This window comes from Crocodylus porosus, unplaced genomic scaffold (genome assembly GCF_001723895.1).
Source record: "Crocodylus porosus isolate Cpor-Errol unplaced genomic scaffold, CroPor_comp1, whole genome shotgun sequence".
Lineage (NCBI taxonomy): Eukaryota > Metazoa > Chordata > Crocodylia > Crocodylidae > Crocodylus > Crocodylus porosus.
The window spans coordinates 1,689,314-1,706,365 of NW_017728911.1; the positions used below are offsets into that span (position 1 = coordinate 1,689,314).

A 17,052-nucleotide genomic window follows, 5' to 3' on the forward strand; every position below is an offset into this window, starting at 1 on the left:
GAGGCACTGGTAGGCTTCCAAATTGCTTTAAAACTGTAAATATTTCCAAATATGCTTTAAAACTGTAAACAAAATATTGTGTTCAACTAAGACTTTTTAATTTAATAATGGATTATGGGATTTTAACCAGAGAACTAGTGATTTATAGCAGAGAAAACCGGGATCCCTGGTGACAGCCAATAGTGGCTTTATAGTACCCACATTAATTATTGTTTTGTTACCTGCAAGGCATTGCAAAAATTACCACGTAAGAAGAAAGGAACGCAGATGCAACCAAAGGGCTGGCGCTGAGAAGAGAGGAAGATCAAACCCCCTGAAAAACTCATAAAGACTTGGAAGAAGTGAGTGGTAAAAACCGCCCCCAAGAGTGATGTGCTAGTAATCACCCCCCCGAGAGCACTGCCAGGCTGAGAATACGGACCGTGGAGTTTGCTATCTGGGATGGCTTATGACTTTGTTTAGGAGGGAAGGCGCACTGATATGCAAGATGAGGCTTCAGAGGAAGTCCCGTGTCACGGAGCATGCGAGTGTGGAGCCGAGTGGTGAACGCTGGGGACCAGGGAAGAGGAAAGGGGCCAGGTTGAACAAATGCCCCAGGACTGTTACGAAGAGGTTTTGTGTCTTTCTCATTAAGTGCTGTTTTGACTGAGGAACCCCTAGATACCCTTACACACCCAATATAATTTTGTAACCTGTTCCCTACAAGGGAGGCTCCCCACAGCTGATCGCACCAGTAGCCAAGACATGACAAATGGAAGGAAGGGTGGGAAGATATGAACCTGCAATTAAACCTAAAGCCGGTGCACATTAGCCGAGCAGCGGTTCCTACCTTGTAGGCCTCAGTGGCCTCTTCCAGGGGAACCACGCTGTGAGATCGGTGCGCCCGGGATCGGCCACACACCACGCAGATGGGGATTTCATCATCTTGGCAGAACAGTTTCAGAGCCTCCCCGTGCTCCCCACACGCTTGCTGCCCTCCGGCTGCCTCGGCTTTCCGCACATGCAGCCTCTTGGCTATGTCCACAACACTCGCCAGCTGCCTGTTCGGCCGGAGGCTCTTTTGTGGAAAGGTCTGTCTGCACTGAGGGCAGGTGATATCTCTGTCCAATCCCTCCCAGCACTGGGCGATGCAGGCTCGGCAGAAGTTGTGCCCGCAGTCCACGATCATCACCGGATCCTTGAAGAAGTCCAGGCAGATGGAGCAGGTCGCTTCATCCCAGAGGTTTTCTATGGTGCTCTCAGCAGCCATGGCTCCAAAAGGAGGGTGGAACGGGGTTGGTTTCACTTTCCTGAGCTCAGGCACATGCTCAGACACGAGCAACAGCTGGGAGTTTCCCTTCCTGGAAATGATACTAAGCGCTGGTTGACCAGGCAGGAGTCCATGCATAACGGAGGGGTTTTTTTTTAACTGAAATTATTTCAGCAATTCCTAAGCTGAAATTCAGTCTAGCTCCTGCTCATGGATTCTCTGGGCAAATATTTTGTCCTCTGTACCTTGGAAGTGATACTCAGGGCAGAAAAAGCCCAGAAGCACTGATCCTTTCAGTTGAGAACCGGACATAAATGCAAAGAGGAGCCCTGCCCTGCAACAATAACAGTCTAAAGTAAGGATGGAGCAGGAGTGCAGAGGAGCAGCAGGGGATGAGGTGGAGGAGTCTGTGGCCATCTTAGTGCCCAGAGTTTGCTGCGGGGAGTGTGGGGCAGAACCCAAGAATATCTCCTGCCCCTTCTTAGTGGGACAAGAAGGGCTCAGAGAAACCCCTCACCCCCTGCAGAAACAGGCTGTGCCATGGAGCAAGTCCCCCTGGAAACAGTGAGTGCCCAGAAGAGCAGCCGCTCCACCAGCTGCCTGGGAACAGGGCCCCTTCATACCCCCGATGGGGCAGAAGAGAAGAAAGGGCTCAATTCCCAGGCGCCCCTGTGCTGTAGTGCTGATGTCTCTGTAGGGCAGGGGGGAAACCTGTTGTTGGTGCAAGCCACCCTTTGCAGCCTGGCCCCAGGGGCAGGCACAGCCCCTCCCCACTGGGGTGGCCAGCTGCCTGCACACAGCCTTGCTGCAAAGGAGGAGAAGTGCACATGCAGCAGAGGTTGGAGCTCCAGAGGGGATGTGCAGCACAGTGCACCGATCCCCCGTGCTGCATGGGACCTAGGCAGGCAGGCAGGACTGGACCTCTTCATGAGCCGGATTGAGCCCACCCACCAGTCGCAGGCTGCCAAGGCCTGCAGTAGGGTAGCCGACTGGAGGAGGTGGAGGTGGCTGTGGCCAGAGCGGCGTGCAGATCCGGGCTCCCCGCCCCCCCATCACCTCCCCCCGGGCAGCACTGCCAGGGAGGAGCCCATGGAGGTGAGGAGGATGTCAGCTGCCCACTGCACGCTTGGGGCTCCCTGCCCTCCCGCCCTCCACCCTGGGGCTCCGGCGTGGGAGTGAGGAAGCGCAGCACTATGCTGCCGTGGCTGCCAAGTTGAGAGTCCCCCTGCTCACCCAAGCACACCTCCGTGCTGCTGCCACGGCCTCGCCTCACACCTTGGCAGCCAGAGTGGCACGGCACTCCCTCCCGCAACGCATCCCACCCGCTGGGCTGCAGAGGTGGCTCCTGCCCGGCGCTGGTCTGGCCCAGCTGCAGCCCTGCACCTCGCTGTGGGCGCAGAAGTCTCAGGCGGCACATTTACCGCGCCCCCACCCACTGATGTTGCACCCCTATTTGGGGTCGCAACCCACAGCGCGAGTACCACCTTAATAGCCTCTAGAAGGTGGCCAGCACAGGCCGGGGAAGATGGCTTCACGCTGAGGATTTAAACACTCAAGTTTTAAAGAATCACTGATCTTGGGTCACCTGCAAGGGGGAAATTCAGCAAGAACTAGAGTTCAAGACTGAAGAGCAACACATCTGAGGTGGACCTGAGTTGTTACACTCCATTCCCTGGCCCAACCGCAGAAGCCTGCTGAAGCAGTTTAGTGAACATACAAATGTGCGGAATAGGATTTTCATTGTTAATATTAAATGAACCTTGTCAAACATGGTTATCAAACAAGTCTTCTTCACTGTCAGGTAACAATGCCTGCATCTGGTCACCTACAGAAACCTTAAACCAAGTCCAACTGCTAATAAACTAAACGAACAAGGCCATCCTGAGCCAGCTTCCGTTTACTTGTCTTTCTCTTGGCTTCTGACCTCCTTGTCTCCCTCCTGCTCATTTCCTCTGCCTCTGTCTCTTAACAACGGTCTGGTCAAGCAGATGGAAGCAAATGCCAGAACGTGTTGTAAGGAAGTACTTGGGCCCTAGCACAGCCAGCGGGGGGACGTTTCTGCTCGTAATAAGCCCTTACACTTAGCACACGGCTCATCCTGAGTGAACATACATGGGAGCAGGTGCATGAGGCACAGTGTGATGGAGAAGCCAGGAGAGACAGACCCCTCCCATGGGTGCAGCAGAGCCTGGAGAGAGCAGGAGAGGCCCACACCAAGAGAGCCACGGGGATGCATAGAGATGTCCTGGTTTGCAAGGGAGCAGGACATCAAAGGTGTAGCTTCCCACAGGGAACACCCTTCCATCTGCCTGGTCTGCCTACTCCTTGTTTCACATCCTCCCAGGGGCCCTCCCAGTGCCCGCTGCTCCTGGGGAGGAGGGGGAAGACGTGGGAGGGGAGATTTCTCCTTCCCTACAGCCCACTGCAGCCAGAGTAGCTGGCCCCATGTTTCAGAAAAAACCCCTCGATTTGGGTTCTCTATTCTGGATGTCAATCACGGAGCAACACGGCCTGGCTCTCAGAGGGGCTGGGCTCCCGCAGCTCCCACCGACTCCTCCTGCTCTTGCGACTGACGGGGAGCCCAGAGCACTTGCCTGGCTAGGTCCTGTTTTGGGGAAAATACTGGCTAAACATGGGCCTTAATAAATTTATGAAGTCACAGTGTAGAAAAAGCAGGGGCGAAAACTGTTTGCTTTTACGCTTAGTCATTCCACAAGAGCGTATCTGGAGAAGCATCGGCAACTTGTTTCTCTTACCCTGCCATATCTTAAGAGGCATCCGCTACTTGTTTCTCTCCCGCCCTGCTAACTCACGGTTAGAAAGTCCCAAGTCTCGTAACTATGTTGGCCTAAAGTACGCACGCGCTAAAGAAAGATTCCAGTACTCTGTAACAGGATATGTAAGTAATGAAGAACCAGCACTAGGGGTCGGCTTTGATCCGAGTCTCATGACTCCAGGCCGACCTGCTTGCAAGCAATAAAGGCTTTATCTCTGTGGCTCGTGGTGCGACTCACTTCTGGGGACCAAATTGGAACTTAGCCTCCAGCAGCTCGAACGGCCCCTTGTGCAACAACAGGGTGAATGAATGTGAAGTACTAATGCCTGGGCCAGGGCCCCACTATAGCCACTGAGTTTTTTGGCTTTCTGTCTTTTGTACATGACCTAAATTTAAGCCAAGACACCAGAGCCCATCTCCTCCCATGGCCACAGAGACTCCATGTGTCCCCTCCCTTCCTGGTACAAGGCTCTGGGCTGTCCCCAGCACAGGCTCACCTGCAGGAACTCACTCACTGGCTCCTGGCACTTCGCCTCCATCTCGTGATCAGCTCCCTGAGATGGAAAACCCCTCGGAGAGTTTGGTGCCCTTTTCTTTCTGCATCTTCTCATCCTCCTCCTCCAGCTCTCCCAGCTGGGCCAGCAGCAGTTGCTCTTGTTCCTGTAGGAACTGGTGCAACTGCTGAAACTCAGACACAATCTTCTGCCTCTTGGATCGTGCCCGTTTCTGTAAAACACCAACAGTAAGTAACACCGGCGCAGGCCTGAGTGTTCCTGGGGCATATCCCTGGCAAAGCCTGAGACACCTAGATAATATCCTTCCCCCGGCTGATATGCAGTTGTTTCTTATTGCCATTGCATTTGACCCTAATATGCATCAAGGGGAGGTGGCCATGCTAAGTGAGATCAGAGATTTGGAGTATGCTGATTTCATACCTCTCCCTCTTTTTCATCCGACCCAGGCCCTTGTCAGAAAAACAATATAACCCGTAAAAAGCAGGTGACCCCTTGCTGAACAGAGGATCTAATGCTAAACTTTTGCTGACCTTTCCCTAAGCTTAAAAAAAAACAAACCCTTTTGCTGACAGTAAGCAAAACCATGAAACCATGAATCTTTTGCTGACAAGGTTAATCACAGAACTAGTTCCAGACAGCCTAACACTGTTCTATGTGTCCTGCAACTTTGTAACAGCAGACAAAAGACCTTGAATGCGCGCGCAGCTATGTAACGATTAATGTATAAATATCAAGCTGTAAACTCAAGGCAGGGGGCTCTTTTGTCTTTGGACATGGAGCACCCCTTTGCAGAGCAATAAATCATCTTGCCGACACCCCCTCGTTCTCGGCCTAATTGATCGCGGCTAGAAACGAGCCCAAAGACGGGAGGAGGCCAGTGTTCCTCAGTATATGAACACACCCTTCGGCGTATGGGTGCTACACAGCAGCTGGCCTATTTCCTCAACACCCTCCATTCTTGAGCCTTACTCATTAGCTGGCAACAGCTGGGGACTGGACACAAGAGATGCAAGCGAAGCTGAATCTAGATGAGACAGGTGATGACAGTTGGCAGACCTCTTAGGTTGTGCAGTCATGGATGGGGCAACGAGGAGCACCTTTCACCAATTCCCTCCAGTCTGGATCTGGCCACCATTAGCCACATCCTTGCACCTCAGGCACAGACTGCAGAAATGTGCTTTCTATGGGCCTGACCTTGACGACCATCCAGAAGCTGCAGCTGGTGCAGAACATGGCAGCTGGCTTTTGACAGAGGTGGGCTGTCCAGAGCACGTTGCTCCAGAGTCTGCTCTGGCTTCTGCTGCCTTTCTGGGTGCAAAGCAAGCTTCTGGCTTAGGACCCCTAAGGCCCTAAAGAGTCTGGGTTGTGGGTTTTCCAAGCTTTCCTCCTTTCCAGGAGAATCTATTTTTAAAGTTTGTTCACAACCCTTTCATATATTCTTATGACCCACTTTTGGGTCACGGCCCACAGGTTGAGAAATGCTGCTCTAGCTCCTTGAAGACCCGAGTATGCTCATGGCACTGGAGACACCTCCAAAGTGCAATCAATTGCTGGAGCTCAGGAGGGAGCTTCAGGCCACAGACATCTTTTTTGGGGCCTGGGCCTGGACTGAGATTTTGGAGCAGGAAACAGACATCCCAGAGTAAGAAACTTGGAGGTTTGTTTCTGAGACTGTAGAGCTGTCACGGCCTGAGGTGCTCATCCTTAAAGCCTCTGGTAACTGTTGCCTGGACAGAAGGGGCGTAATCAGAGAGCAACTCCATTAGCATAGCTGACATGCGAGGAACAGTAGGGTTCACTCCAGTGATGCTCTAAACCAGGGGTGGGCAATTATTTTGGCTAGAGGGCCACTTGACTTTTGGTGAGCTGTTGGGGGATGCAAAGCTGGCGCTGTCACTTGACAGGTGCCCTGCCCCCTGGTCGCCATCTTGGGACCAGAAGTCGCAACCCTAACCCTTGACTTTTGCCACCGGAAATCTCTGCCTTGCCCCCAGAAGTACTCTTTTTTGGGGGATGGGGGTTGGGGGAACGGGTTTGCCATCTTGGAACTGGGAAAAAAAAAAAGAATCATACGCTAAAATTTGGACTTCCACTATAACATATTTTACTTTTATTTCAAATGTCCCAATTTACAAGTTTTTGTGTAGTTGTTGCAGTGCACTCAGGTGCCTTGCACCTGAAAGCGGAGACGGCTCGGGAGAGACCCCTAGTGGCAGGAAGGGGGAGGCTCAGCTGCCAGTCACCAGGGCTGCACAGGTGCTGGTTGCTGGGTCAACCAGTAAAACCAGCTGACAGGAAGGGGCAGGGCTTAGCCCTTCTTAAGCCCAGGCAGGAGGCCAGTTCCTCTACGGTGGCTGTGGGAGTAGGAACTCGGCTAAGACTGATGGAGGGGAGAACTCTGGCAGTGTGAACCATGGTTGCTGCTGGGGTTGGAGAGCTCTCCCTCCCTAGTAGGCTGTGAATCTAGTTTGACTGGAAGATCTAGTTTTTATGTTGTAGCCCAGGAGCTTTGGGTTCTTATGTTCACTGTTTTGACTGGAGGACCGGGTGAGGCTATTAGGGGTTGGAGGAGGCCTCATGGGGACACCCCAGTAGCGTGGGGGTTCCTCGTGCCGGAAAGGGCACAGCATTTGTGGGGTGCATTGGCCTCAGCCCCAGAGTGAGGGGGGGCAGCAAGGAGCCCCCAGAGCGAGCGGGGGGGCAGCAAGGAGCCCCCCAGGAGTAAAAATGAGGGCCAAGACACAACAGGGCCCAGGTCAAACCACGTCAGCACCATCTGCGAAGCTTGGACTGCAGTGTAGGGGAGGAAAAGGAGCCGCAGGTAGTGCCCTGTCACCAGGGTGTGGAAAATGGGCAGCCTCCCGCTGATTACAACAATCTATTAATCAAATAAGATCAAGGCATGACAGGTGAGTAAGCAGGCGGTTGGTTGACCCATTACAGGAGGGCAGAGCCACTCCCAGAAAAGCTCTGATAGTGATACTCCTGTCACAGTAGTGCACATAGAGGTGATTGCATAATAGCTCAGACTAATGTCTTACTCTTGTATATTGTGTGGATGTGTGGGATCTGTGGGGGTGTGGGGTTTGTGAAGGGGTGGGGGGGTTGGGTGTGTGGGTGTGTGTAGGGTTTGTGGGGAGGTGTTCGTGAAGGGGTGGGGGGTATGTTGGTGGGTGTAGAGTTTGTAGGGGTGGTGTGGGACCGCATGTGGGTGGGTATGAGGAGGTGGCTGTGAAGTTTATGGGAGTATGTGGGTGGGAGGGTGGGTGTGGGTCCCCTGCAACAGACCTCCGCCGTAACATACAGCCCCTATCACCTGCTGCAGTGGGCCATCAAGGTACTCATGGCCCATGGCAGGCAGAGCCCCCCCAGCAACAAGGAGCTCTGCCTGAGTCCCAGGAGCCTCATATGGCAGCATGGAGCCCACCAAACCCAATGGCACATGACTCCCTGTGGCCTGACCCGTGCACCATCAGGCTAGGCAGGTTCTGTGCTGCCATGTGCAGCTCCCAGCTCTCCCTTCTGGAGTCATGTGCCATTGGGCAGTCCAGGCTAGCTCCATGCCAACACACGGGGTTCACAGCACTGGAGCTGGGAACACGCAATGCTGAGCTGAGCCAGGCCATCTTTGTGTTTCTATCTGCAGCTCCTGGCTGCTAGAAGCCCCGCATGGAGGTATGGAGCTGGGCCAGTCCAGCCCAAATGCATATGGCTCCTGCCTGTAGTGCCTGAAGCCCCATGCGATTGCAAGGACCCAACCTGGTCTGGCCTGAAAGCACACCAGCAGGCCATGTCAGGCTGGCTGTATGTGGCCACGTGCAGCTCCTGGGATTCAGCCAGAGCCTCAGGGTGACTTTGCTTGCTGTGCACCACGAGTGCCCCAAAGGCCTGCCACCTGCTGCTGCAGCTGCCGCTGGTAGCAGGGGCTGTGCACCATGGAGGGACGGTGTGTGGCAGAATAGCTGACACCACCCACCCACAAAGCACACATCCAGCCACACCTCGCCCCCCACAAACCCCACCTGGTCCAATGGTTCCTGACCTCTGAAATCCTGCCTCCCACCAGCTTTCAGAGGGGCAGCTGCGGGCCAGTATTAATCGGTGTCTGGAGGGGTCCTGTGGACCAGGTAGAATGGCTTGGTGGGCTGGATTCAGCCCACAGGCCGTATTTTGCCAGTCCCTGCTCTAAACTCTGCCAGAAGGCCAAGTAGGTATGCACTTGTAACCCACACAAAAAGTACAAGCCATTTTGTATTGCAAAGTGTGTTGTTGTGCATGGTTTTAGTTAAATATGGTTTCTTTTCCTGCCATACCATATGTTCCCATGTCTCCTATATTTGAGTATCTCATTTTCTTTCCCCTTCTTAGGTAAGCTACAGACAGGAGATACTGCATGTAGGCAGATACCTGTGCCTGTTGTTAGACCTATTGTCTAGGGATACCCCTGCTATTTAATTTAAGCAAAAAAAGCATGGGGTCAGTCATGTAAGCAACAGGATCAGACCTATAGCCTGAATGGGCAGTGTTGTTGTTTTTTTAATTAAATGGCTAAAAGAAATAGGCCAAAGGCCTGGCCAACCCCTGATTGGATACTTGAGGTGATTTCATGACAGGTTATCGGCACCAACTTTTATTTTTGCCCTGGGGGGCCTAAGATGATGGATACAGGCAGCAAGGGCCCCAGAGCTGTGATTTGGGCGGTGGGGGGGAGGGGGGGAGCAACAGCTTCACACTCCCTCCTCTGACCTGCCCTTCATGCTTCAGCTGGGAATGGAGGTGAAGCAGCAGCTGTGGAGAGGAGCCACTCCTGCAGTAAGGGAGGAGGAGGAGGTGGCGGCAGGAATCATCTTGCCATCTCCACATCAGGGAGCAGCTGCCCAGGGAGAGTGCGGCCCTGCCCGAAAGCGAGGGTGGAGGTCGGAGAAGAACCAGGGGAGCTTCTGCCAGGGGAAAGGAGAGGACACAGAAGCCCTGAGGGACACCTGCCACTTCCCACCTCTGAATCTAACATCTATGCAGCAGTCTGAGCTCAGAGATGTGAGGTCTGGGCATGGAAAAACTATCTGTGGATTCTGGGGGGATTTGGAGAATTTGCTGTAAATTGAAGGCCAAGCTCCATCAGAGCTACCCTTGGTGTATGCCTCCTGTGCATCTCCCCTCCTCTTCTCCAGGTCAGATGTAAGGCTCAGACACATCGGACTCCCTGCCATCCGGCTGATGAGCCCAGCCCAGCTCAGCTCTGGCGCTCAATCTCAAGCGCCTGAGATGGAGCAGAAATGCTGCGATGGCCCCTCTCCCACCACCGCCCAGCACCTGCTGCCACGATGGGCTCAGAAGCTGCCCCTGCATTTCCCTGCTCCCCTGCAGCAGCACCTCCTCTCCCAGGGAGGAGGGAAGGGAACGGCAGCTGTAGGCCAGGACTGAGCAAGGACCCTTGGGGGAGGCTCTATGCTTAACTTACCCATGCCTTCCTGGTGAGGAGAAGGGAGGAAAATGGGATATCTGGGAAGGGTCACTGCTCAGCAGAGTGGAGGTTGGCTCCACGGCCACTTCTAGCCCTGCCCTGCAGAGGAGTCCTGGAGAGGAACTTGGGCGTCCCCTACTCAGAGCCTGGCCCAGACCTTGACGCAGGCTGGGGAGTCCTGGGGCCACAGGAATAACCCAGCTCTCGGCCCCTGGCGCATTAGTAAAGCTTCTAGTTATTTTTACCTGGAGGAAAACGTATTGTTTTATGATGATGCACCACAGCATCTGCACCCCCCTTTTCAAAACTCTAGATCCGCCCCGTCCCTATTCAAACCATCCTATATAAATCCATAATTTAAACTATCACCAACCCTGACACAACACAAGACATAACATCCTAACCTGCCCCAAGTAAAGCAAGGGAACCACAGCAGCCAACGTTCTCGTTCTATGAAAGGTCATTAATATAAGCTCGAGAGATCCCCAGGGAATGGGCCACATCCCCCACTACAGAGAAAGGCAAAAACCTTTTTCCCAACAGCATGGCCACCTCCTTAGAGGCTTTTAAAACTTTAGTACTTAATATATTGAAGAGCAATCTCTATTTCCAATATCTTGTTATTAAGAAACGTTTATTTGGCCCGATTCACCTTACCCTATATTGTCTCGCCCATTCACACGCTAGTTGTACGCCATTAAAACTGCCAGGCGTTGGGGCTCCTTGACACCAGTTGTTGAACACCAGGAGTGAGCTCTGGGACCCCGGCAATTCCTTGGGCTTGTTGCTTCGCTGAGCTGTGGGAGCAGGACACAGAAGTCACTGAGTAGGCGGCTTGATGGTTTATATCCAGGCTGAGGTTTTCAGCCTCGAACCCTCTGCCTTTGCACTGGCCTAGGCAGAGGCTGACCCCACGCCCCTGGCTGACGAGCGCGGGGAACGGTTCGCGTTCGCCCTGGTGTTGCACAAATCTCTCCCAACCGCAAGGCCTTCTGGATGCCTGCCACAGCATCCCTCCCAGGAGAAGCGCATGATGAAAAAATGAAAGGTTGGTAAGTCTGCTCACTCTGCTAATTTCTTCTGGCTGTGCCTAGCCTGTTTACGGGCGGTCTGGAAGCAGTCTCTTTTCAGGTTCATCTAGTCAAAGCAGCCTGTGGCGGGGGGCTGCGTCGTCTGGAGCCTGCACACGTGGCTGCAAGATGCCAAGACCCCGCGTGGGGGTCGGCACAGTCGGGCTCTGGAGCGCAGGAGCTGGCTGCTCCTAGAGCCACAGGGGAACTCAGGGTCCCAGTAAAATTCACATCCTCGCCAAGCTTCAGACCTTTCCTCGGGAGTTTCCCCCTTGTCTTGTACGGGCAATGTGGCCTCTCCGGCTGATCCTTCGTAGTGGGGCAGATCATGAGCATGGCCTTGCTCTCCAGACTCCTTGGTGTCAGAGTGCTAATGCGTCTGTCGGGGACATTTGCAGTCCTAATAAAGCATTATCCTCACCACACAGCTCAGCCTGAGAGGAAATGCATTTGAGCAGGAGGTGAAGCGTACCAGAGCCCCAGGAAGAAGCACCTTAAAACTAAAGGGAAGCAAAGCTGGAAGGGATCCCCAGAGGTCATCAAGTCCAACCCCCTGCCTGAAGCAGCGCCATCCCTATCCAAACCATCCTGTATCTCTCGGCAAAACTACGCTGTCATTTTCCACCTGGAGGGAGGTGAGCAGCGGAGTCCCCCTGGGCTCGGTCCTGGGACCTGTACTGTTCAACATCTTTATCAGCGATCTGGATGTGGGTGTGGAAATTCACTGACGACACCAAGTTATGGGGCGAGGTGGGCACCACCTAGGGTTCCTAGGAATAACAGCCACAGATCGTGAGAAGCAGGGTCAGGACGGACGTCAGGAGACATTGCTTTACAGTCAGGGCTGCCAGGCTCTGCAGTGGGCTCCCAAGTGAGGTGGTGCTCTCTCCTACCTTGGGGGGCTTCAAGAGGAGGCTGGACAGATATTTGGCTGGAGCGATATGACCGTGGCACCTGTTCCTGCCCGGGGCTGGGAGTCAAACCTGATGATCTGTTCAGGTCCCTTCAGACCCTAAGTACTACGATACTATGAACCCTGACAGCAGCAAGACACAGCACCCTCAGCTGCAGCATGTAAAGCAGGGGGGCCACAGCAGCCAGCAGCCAACATCCAACTGCTGCAAAAGTTGTTAAAATATGCTGGAGAGATCCCAGGAAGACAGCTACACCCCGGGCTACAGACGAAGGCAAAACCCCCCACAGTCCCTACCAACCTGATCATGGCATGAATTTCCTCCCTGACGCCGAGTGGAGGGGCAGGACCCTCTAGCTGGGAACCGACTGCTTGTGGCTATGCGAGAGCTGCGGGGAGGATTCACCAGGACCCTCCCAGCCCAGAGCTCCCAGGGGATGCTGGACCTGCCAGGAGCCTCCCAATGCGGCCCAGGGGCCGGCTCTGCACCCTCTGCTGAGCAGATCTAATTGGGGACGTGTGCCCCCTCCCCGCTGCAGTGCTGAGCACCGCTGAGCACGTGTGCCCCCTCCCCGCTGTACTCGCCTGAGCACGCACTGCAGCCTCTCTGGAGGTGCCTGCAAGAGGCTGCACCAGCCTGGGGGGAAGCTGAGGCTCGGAGGGCAGCAGGCAATGACAGTCTGGGTCCTGCTCGCTCCTTAAGCTCAGACAGATGGAGAGTGGGGGGCACGGCTGCCTGCCCAGGACTGCAGATGCTGTTGGGCAGTTGCACCCTTGCCAGGCGGTGCTCCCCACTCACCTCACTGCCATGCACCAGCTTGGGCCAGAGGTGAGGAGGGGAGAGGCAAAGTGTGGCATTTCCATGGCAGCTAGAGGTAGCATCAAGAGATGTGCCAAGACATCAGTGCACCTGCACAATATAATGGCGGCTGGTGGCCCTGGCACCCTGCACTTACGAGTGACCCCAGACAAAGGCCCCACAGCCTGCACTGGGCCAGGCCTCTGGGAGGGTGCAGCATCAGCAGCCCCAGCTCTGGGCATCAGCGATAAGGCCTGACCCACTGCCTGACACTTGAACTGCTCAGACAGTCAATAATAGTTTGTTTCTTCCAGTAATGCAGTTTTAATTTTAGACGAGTGCTTACTTCCTTACTCATCAAGGAAACGTCAGTGTTGTCGGCCTATAGCCTACCTTGGATACGACATAGTCGTAGATAGTCTTGGTCTCAGAGCAGCGGCTTATGTATCGGTTTGGCTGTAGTTGCCTTTCTTCACCCCTGCCTCGTTGGCACATGCTCATCACTAGGCACCAGCATCTATTTTAAAGGGGGCCCCAAGAAGGCATTTTCTTTGGGGGTCTGATTGCCAGAGCAGAGGCAGACAAGCCCTTCTTGCCGTGAGACTAGGGCTGTCTCAGTCACCTCAATCCCCAGTTCTTGAGGGCCTGTTTAGGGGATTTAGGATCATCAGAAAGCAGGGCTTGTAGAGACCTCACAAAATCGAATCCAGGCCCCTGCTCAGCACAGGGTCATCCCTGTCTAAACCATCCCAGCCAAGTATCTGACTAACCTGCTCCTGAAAATGGCCAGAGATGAAGATTCGTTTCTCCAGGTAGCCTGTTCCAGTGCTCGACCACCTGCCGAGTCAGGAAGTTCTTCCTAATGCCCAGCCTAAATTTCCTCCGCTGCAGTTTGAGGCCATTACTCCTAGGCCTGTCCCCTGCAGCTACAGAGGAGAGTCTGTCTCCATCATCTCTATAATCTCACTCCAGGAATTTGAAGACTTTTTTTTTAAATCCACCTTCACTCATCTCCAATTAAAAAACCTAGTTCTTTCAGCCTTTCCTCATGAGTCTCAGCTCCCAGGCTCCTGCTCATTTTTGTTGCATTGCACTGGACTCCTTCAATACTGTCCATGTCCTTTCTGAAGTGCGGGGCCCACAACTGGGCACAATTCTCCAGGTGGCGTCTCACCAATGTTGAATAGAGCAGAAAAATCACTTCCCTTGGTTTGCAAGTAACAGCCCGCTTCAAACAATTCAGCATGCTGTTGGCTTTTTTTTGCAAGGAGGGCACACAGCTGGCTCATATTCAGCTTATGGGCCATTACAGCCCCCAGGTCTTCCCCTGCAGTGCTGCAGCCTAGCCAGTCATTCTTCAGTCTTTTTTTATGCATGTGGCTATTCTGTCCCAAGTGCAGGACTTTCCACTTGTCCTTGTTGAATCTCATTTCAGTGATTGTGAACCATTTCTCCAGTCTGTCCAAGTCATTCTGGATCCTAGCCCTATCCTCAAGAGTGTCCGCAACTTCACCCAACTTGGTGCCATCACCCAATTTGCTGCATATGCATTTGATCCCAGCATCAATACCATAGGTGAAGATGTTGAACAATGCTGGACCCAGGACAGATCCCTGGGGAACTCCACTTGATATCTCCACCCAACCAAACATTGAGGACTACTCAATAAGTAGTAATATGTAAAAGTATAGTGATCCAACCAGTTATGAATCCACTTTACAATACTTTTGCTTAGTTTGCATTTCCTTAAATTGTTAATAAAATTATTGTAGGAGACAGTATCAAAAGCTTTGTTAAAGTCAAAGTATACCACACATCCACAACTCTCTCCCATGCGCAGCACCTGTCACTTTATCAGAGGAGGAAATGGGATTTGTCAGGCATGACTTGCTCTTGGTGAATCCATGCTGGTTGCTCCCGAACACCTTGTTCTCCTCTAGGTGCTTCACAGTGGATTCCACGAGGACCTGCTCCGTGATCTTCCCAGGCATACAGGTCAGGCTGACTGGTTTGTAAGTCCGCAGATGCTCCTTCTTCCCTTTCTTAAAGATTGGCACATTATTTGCCCATTTCCAGTCATCAGGGACCCCTCATTCGACTTCCATAAGTTATCCAAAAGGATACCCAATGGTCTGAAATTACCTCTGCCAATTCCTTCAGTAACTTCAGGTGCATCCTGTCCAGCCCTGCCAACTTGAAAGCATCTCACTTCTCCAAGTAATCCCTAACCTGTTCTGCCATTACCTGAAGCTCTTTGTTTCCTTCCCTCTTGCTGCTGCGAACCGCACCCATCGTCCGGTAGCTGCCCCTATTTGTGTTAACTGAAGTTAAAAAAAAGGCATCAGCTATATCAGCTGTCTCTATATCATCTCTGACTAGACTGCCTGCCACATTCTGTAAAGCATTTTTTCCCCATATGTCCATGCAATATTCCTATACTCTTTCCTAATATTCTGACCTAGTAGGTATCTGTCTATCTGGCAAGACAACAGCATTGTTCTGAGGCATCAGAGCTCACTGAACATCTGCGAGTGTGGCTGTAGAGCCCAATTCCTGAGTGACGGTCTCTTCCACACTTATTAAATTTGAAGTTCACATCAGGACAATCCAGAAAGTGGTGCCGGGTTCTTCCCTGAGGGTTCTGCTTTCTTCTGCATACATTTTCATGGATTTCATAGATTTTTAGGGGCGGAAGGGACCTCAGTAGAGCAAGTGCAACCCACTGCCCTGGGCACTTCAGCATCTTCTTTCTTCAAAAGGCTTCATTCCATGCATGATGCCAGCTGATGATGATAGACCACAGTGTAGCGCATAAAAAGGGCCTATTGCAGCTGCTCTTGTGCATGTTGCGTAAGCCTGAATGTGAAGCTCACGGGAGGTGCTGGATGAACAGCTCTGGAGTTACAACTCCTATTCCTCCACTCAAAAGGGCAGCAATGAGCTTGCACACGCTGCCCTGCCAAAGGGATTCAGTCCTTACCTGGGGTGAACCCATCCCTCAGATAAAGGGGAGGGAGGTCAGCTCACCTTGGCCTGTTTCCAAGCACTTTGATCCTCAACAGTCTTCCCCCTTGGCTTGCTTTTCATTGCCTTCATACCTCTCCTGCAAACATTTTTGAACCAGAGATAAGGACACCCATCTATTCTTCTTCCTATAAAAGTGTTCTCCATACAAGAGATCCTTAGGTTACACAGCCATCATCCATATTCTGAATATGGATCAAGCCATCGAAGTCAACAGACTAAGAAGAGAATGGTTGCTGGAAAGCTGGCATGGTCCAAGACCTCAGTGTGGGCAATTTTGTCCCACCAGGAACTCCTAGAATGAGGCAAAGGCAACGTAGGGTGTAAGGAAGGTGATGAGGCATTCCTGAGTAGAGGATGCGGTCCAGGATTCGCTGCCATGCAAAAGGGTGCAGATAATGCAAGCATAATATACTTTGATCTTGGTCTTAACAGCAAGTTTGTTGTTGTTCCACGTATTTGCTCAGCATGATTGTGACACCTGATGCTTTGCCAATATAAGTATTCAGCTCAGTCTCAAATGACAGGATGTTGGTAACAATGGAGCCAAGGGATGTAATTTTACTTACAACATCCAATACATTTTCACCTATTGTGATCGCTGATGGTGAATCAATGTTATCATAACACTGGTCTTCTTGATGCTGAATACTCTTATACTCTTTCCTAGTCCAGCGCTGTGATCAAGTTACCACTTGTTATAGGATTCCTATTTTTGAGTTTCAACTCCTTGAAGATTTCATAGACGTTAGGGCTGGAAGGGACCTCGGAATATCATCGAGTCCAGCCACTGCCTAAAGGGCAGGAAGTCAGCTGGGGTCACAGCATCCCAGCAAGATAAGCATCCAATTTGCTCTTGAAGGTCTTCAATGTAGGTGCTTGAACCACCTCCGCTGGCAAGCTATTCCAGACCCTGGGGGCTTGGACAGTAAAGAAATTCTTCCTTATGTCCAGCCTGAAACGGTCTTGCAGGACTTTTGACCCTTCGACCTCATCATCCCTTCGGGCGCTCTGGTGAACAAACGTTCCCCCAGATCCTGGTGAACACCCCGATAAACTTATAGGTGGCCACCAGATCACCCTTGAGCCTATGCTTTTCCAGGCTAAAGAGTCCCATGGCTCTCAGCTTGTCATAAGATCCGTTTTCCTGACCTCTGATCATGCGCGTGGCTCTTCTCTGGACTCTCTCAAGCTTCTCCACATCCTTTTTGAATTGTGGAGCCCAAAACTGGACGCAGTACT

At 52.5% G+C, this 17,052-nt stretch overlaps 1 protein-coding gene across 1 annotated transcript in view; it reads right to left on the reverse strand.

Annotated features, from left to right (window-relative positions):
• The window catches only part of LOC109308834 (zinc finger protein RFP-like), a 16,111-nt gene extending 14,843 nt beyond the window's left edge, over positions 1–1,268 (reverse strand). The window contains exon 1 of the mRNA XM_019533256.1: positions 830–1,268. Within this exon, the coding sequence (XP_019388801.1) occupies positions 830–1,249 (420 nt within the window). The 5' untranslated portion in view covers positions 1,250–1,268. The remainder of the gene's footprint in view (positions 1–829) is intronic.
• Between the last annotated feature and the right edge of the window lie 15,784 nt (positions 1,269–17,052).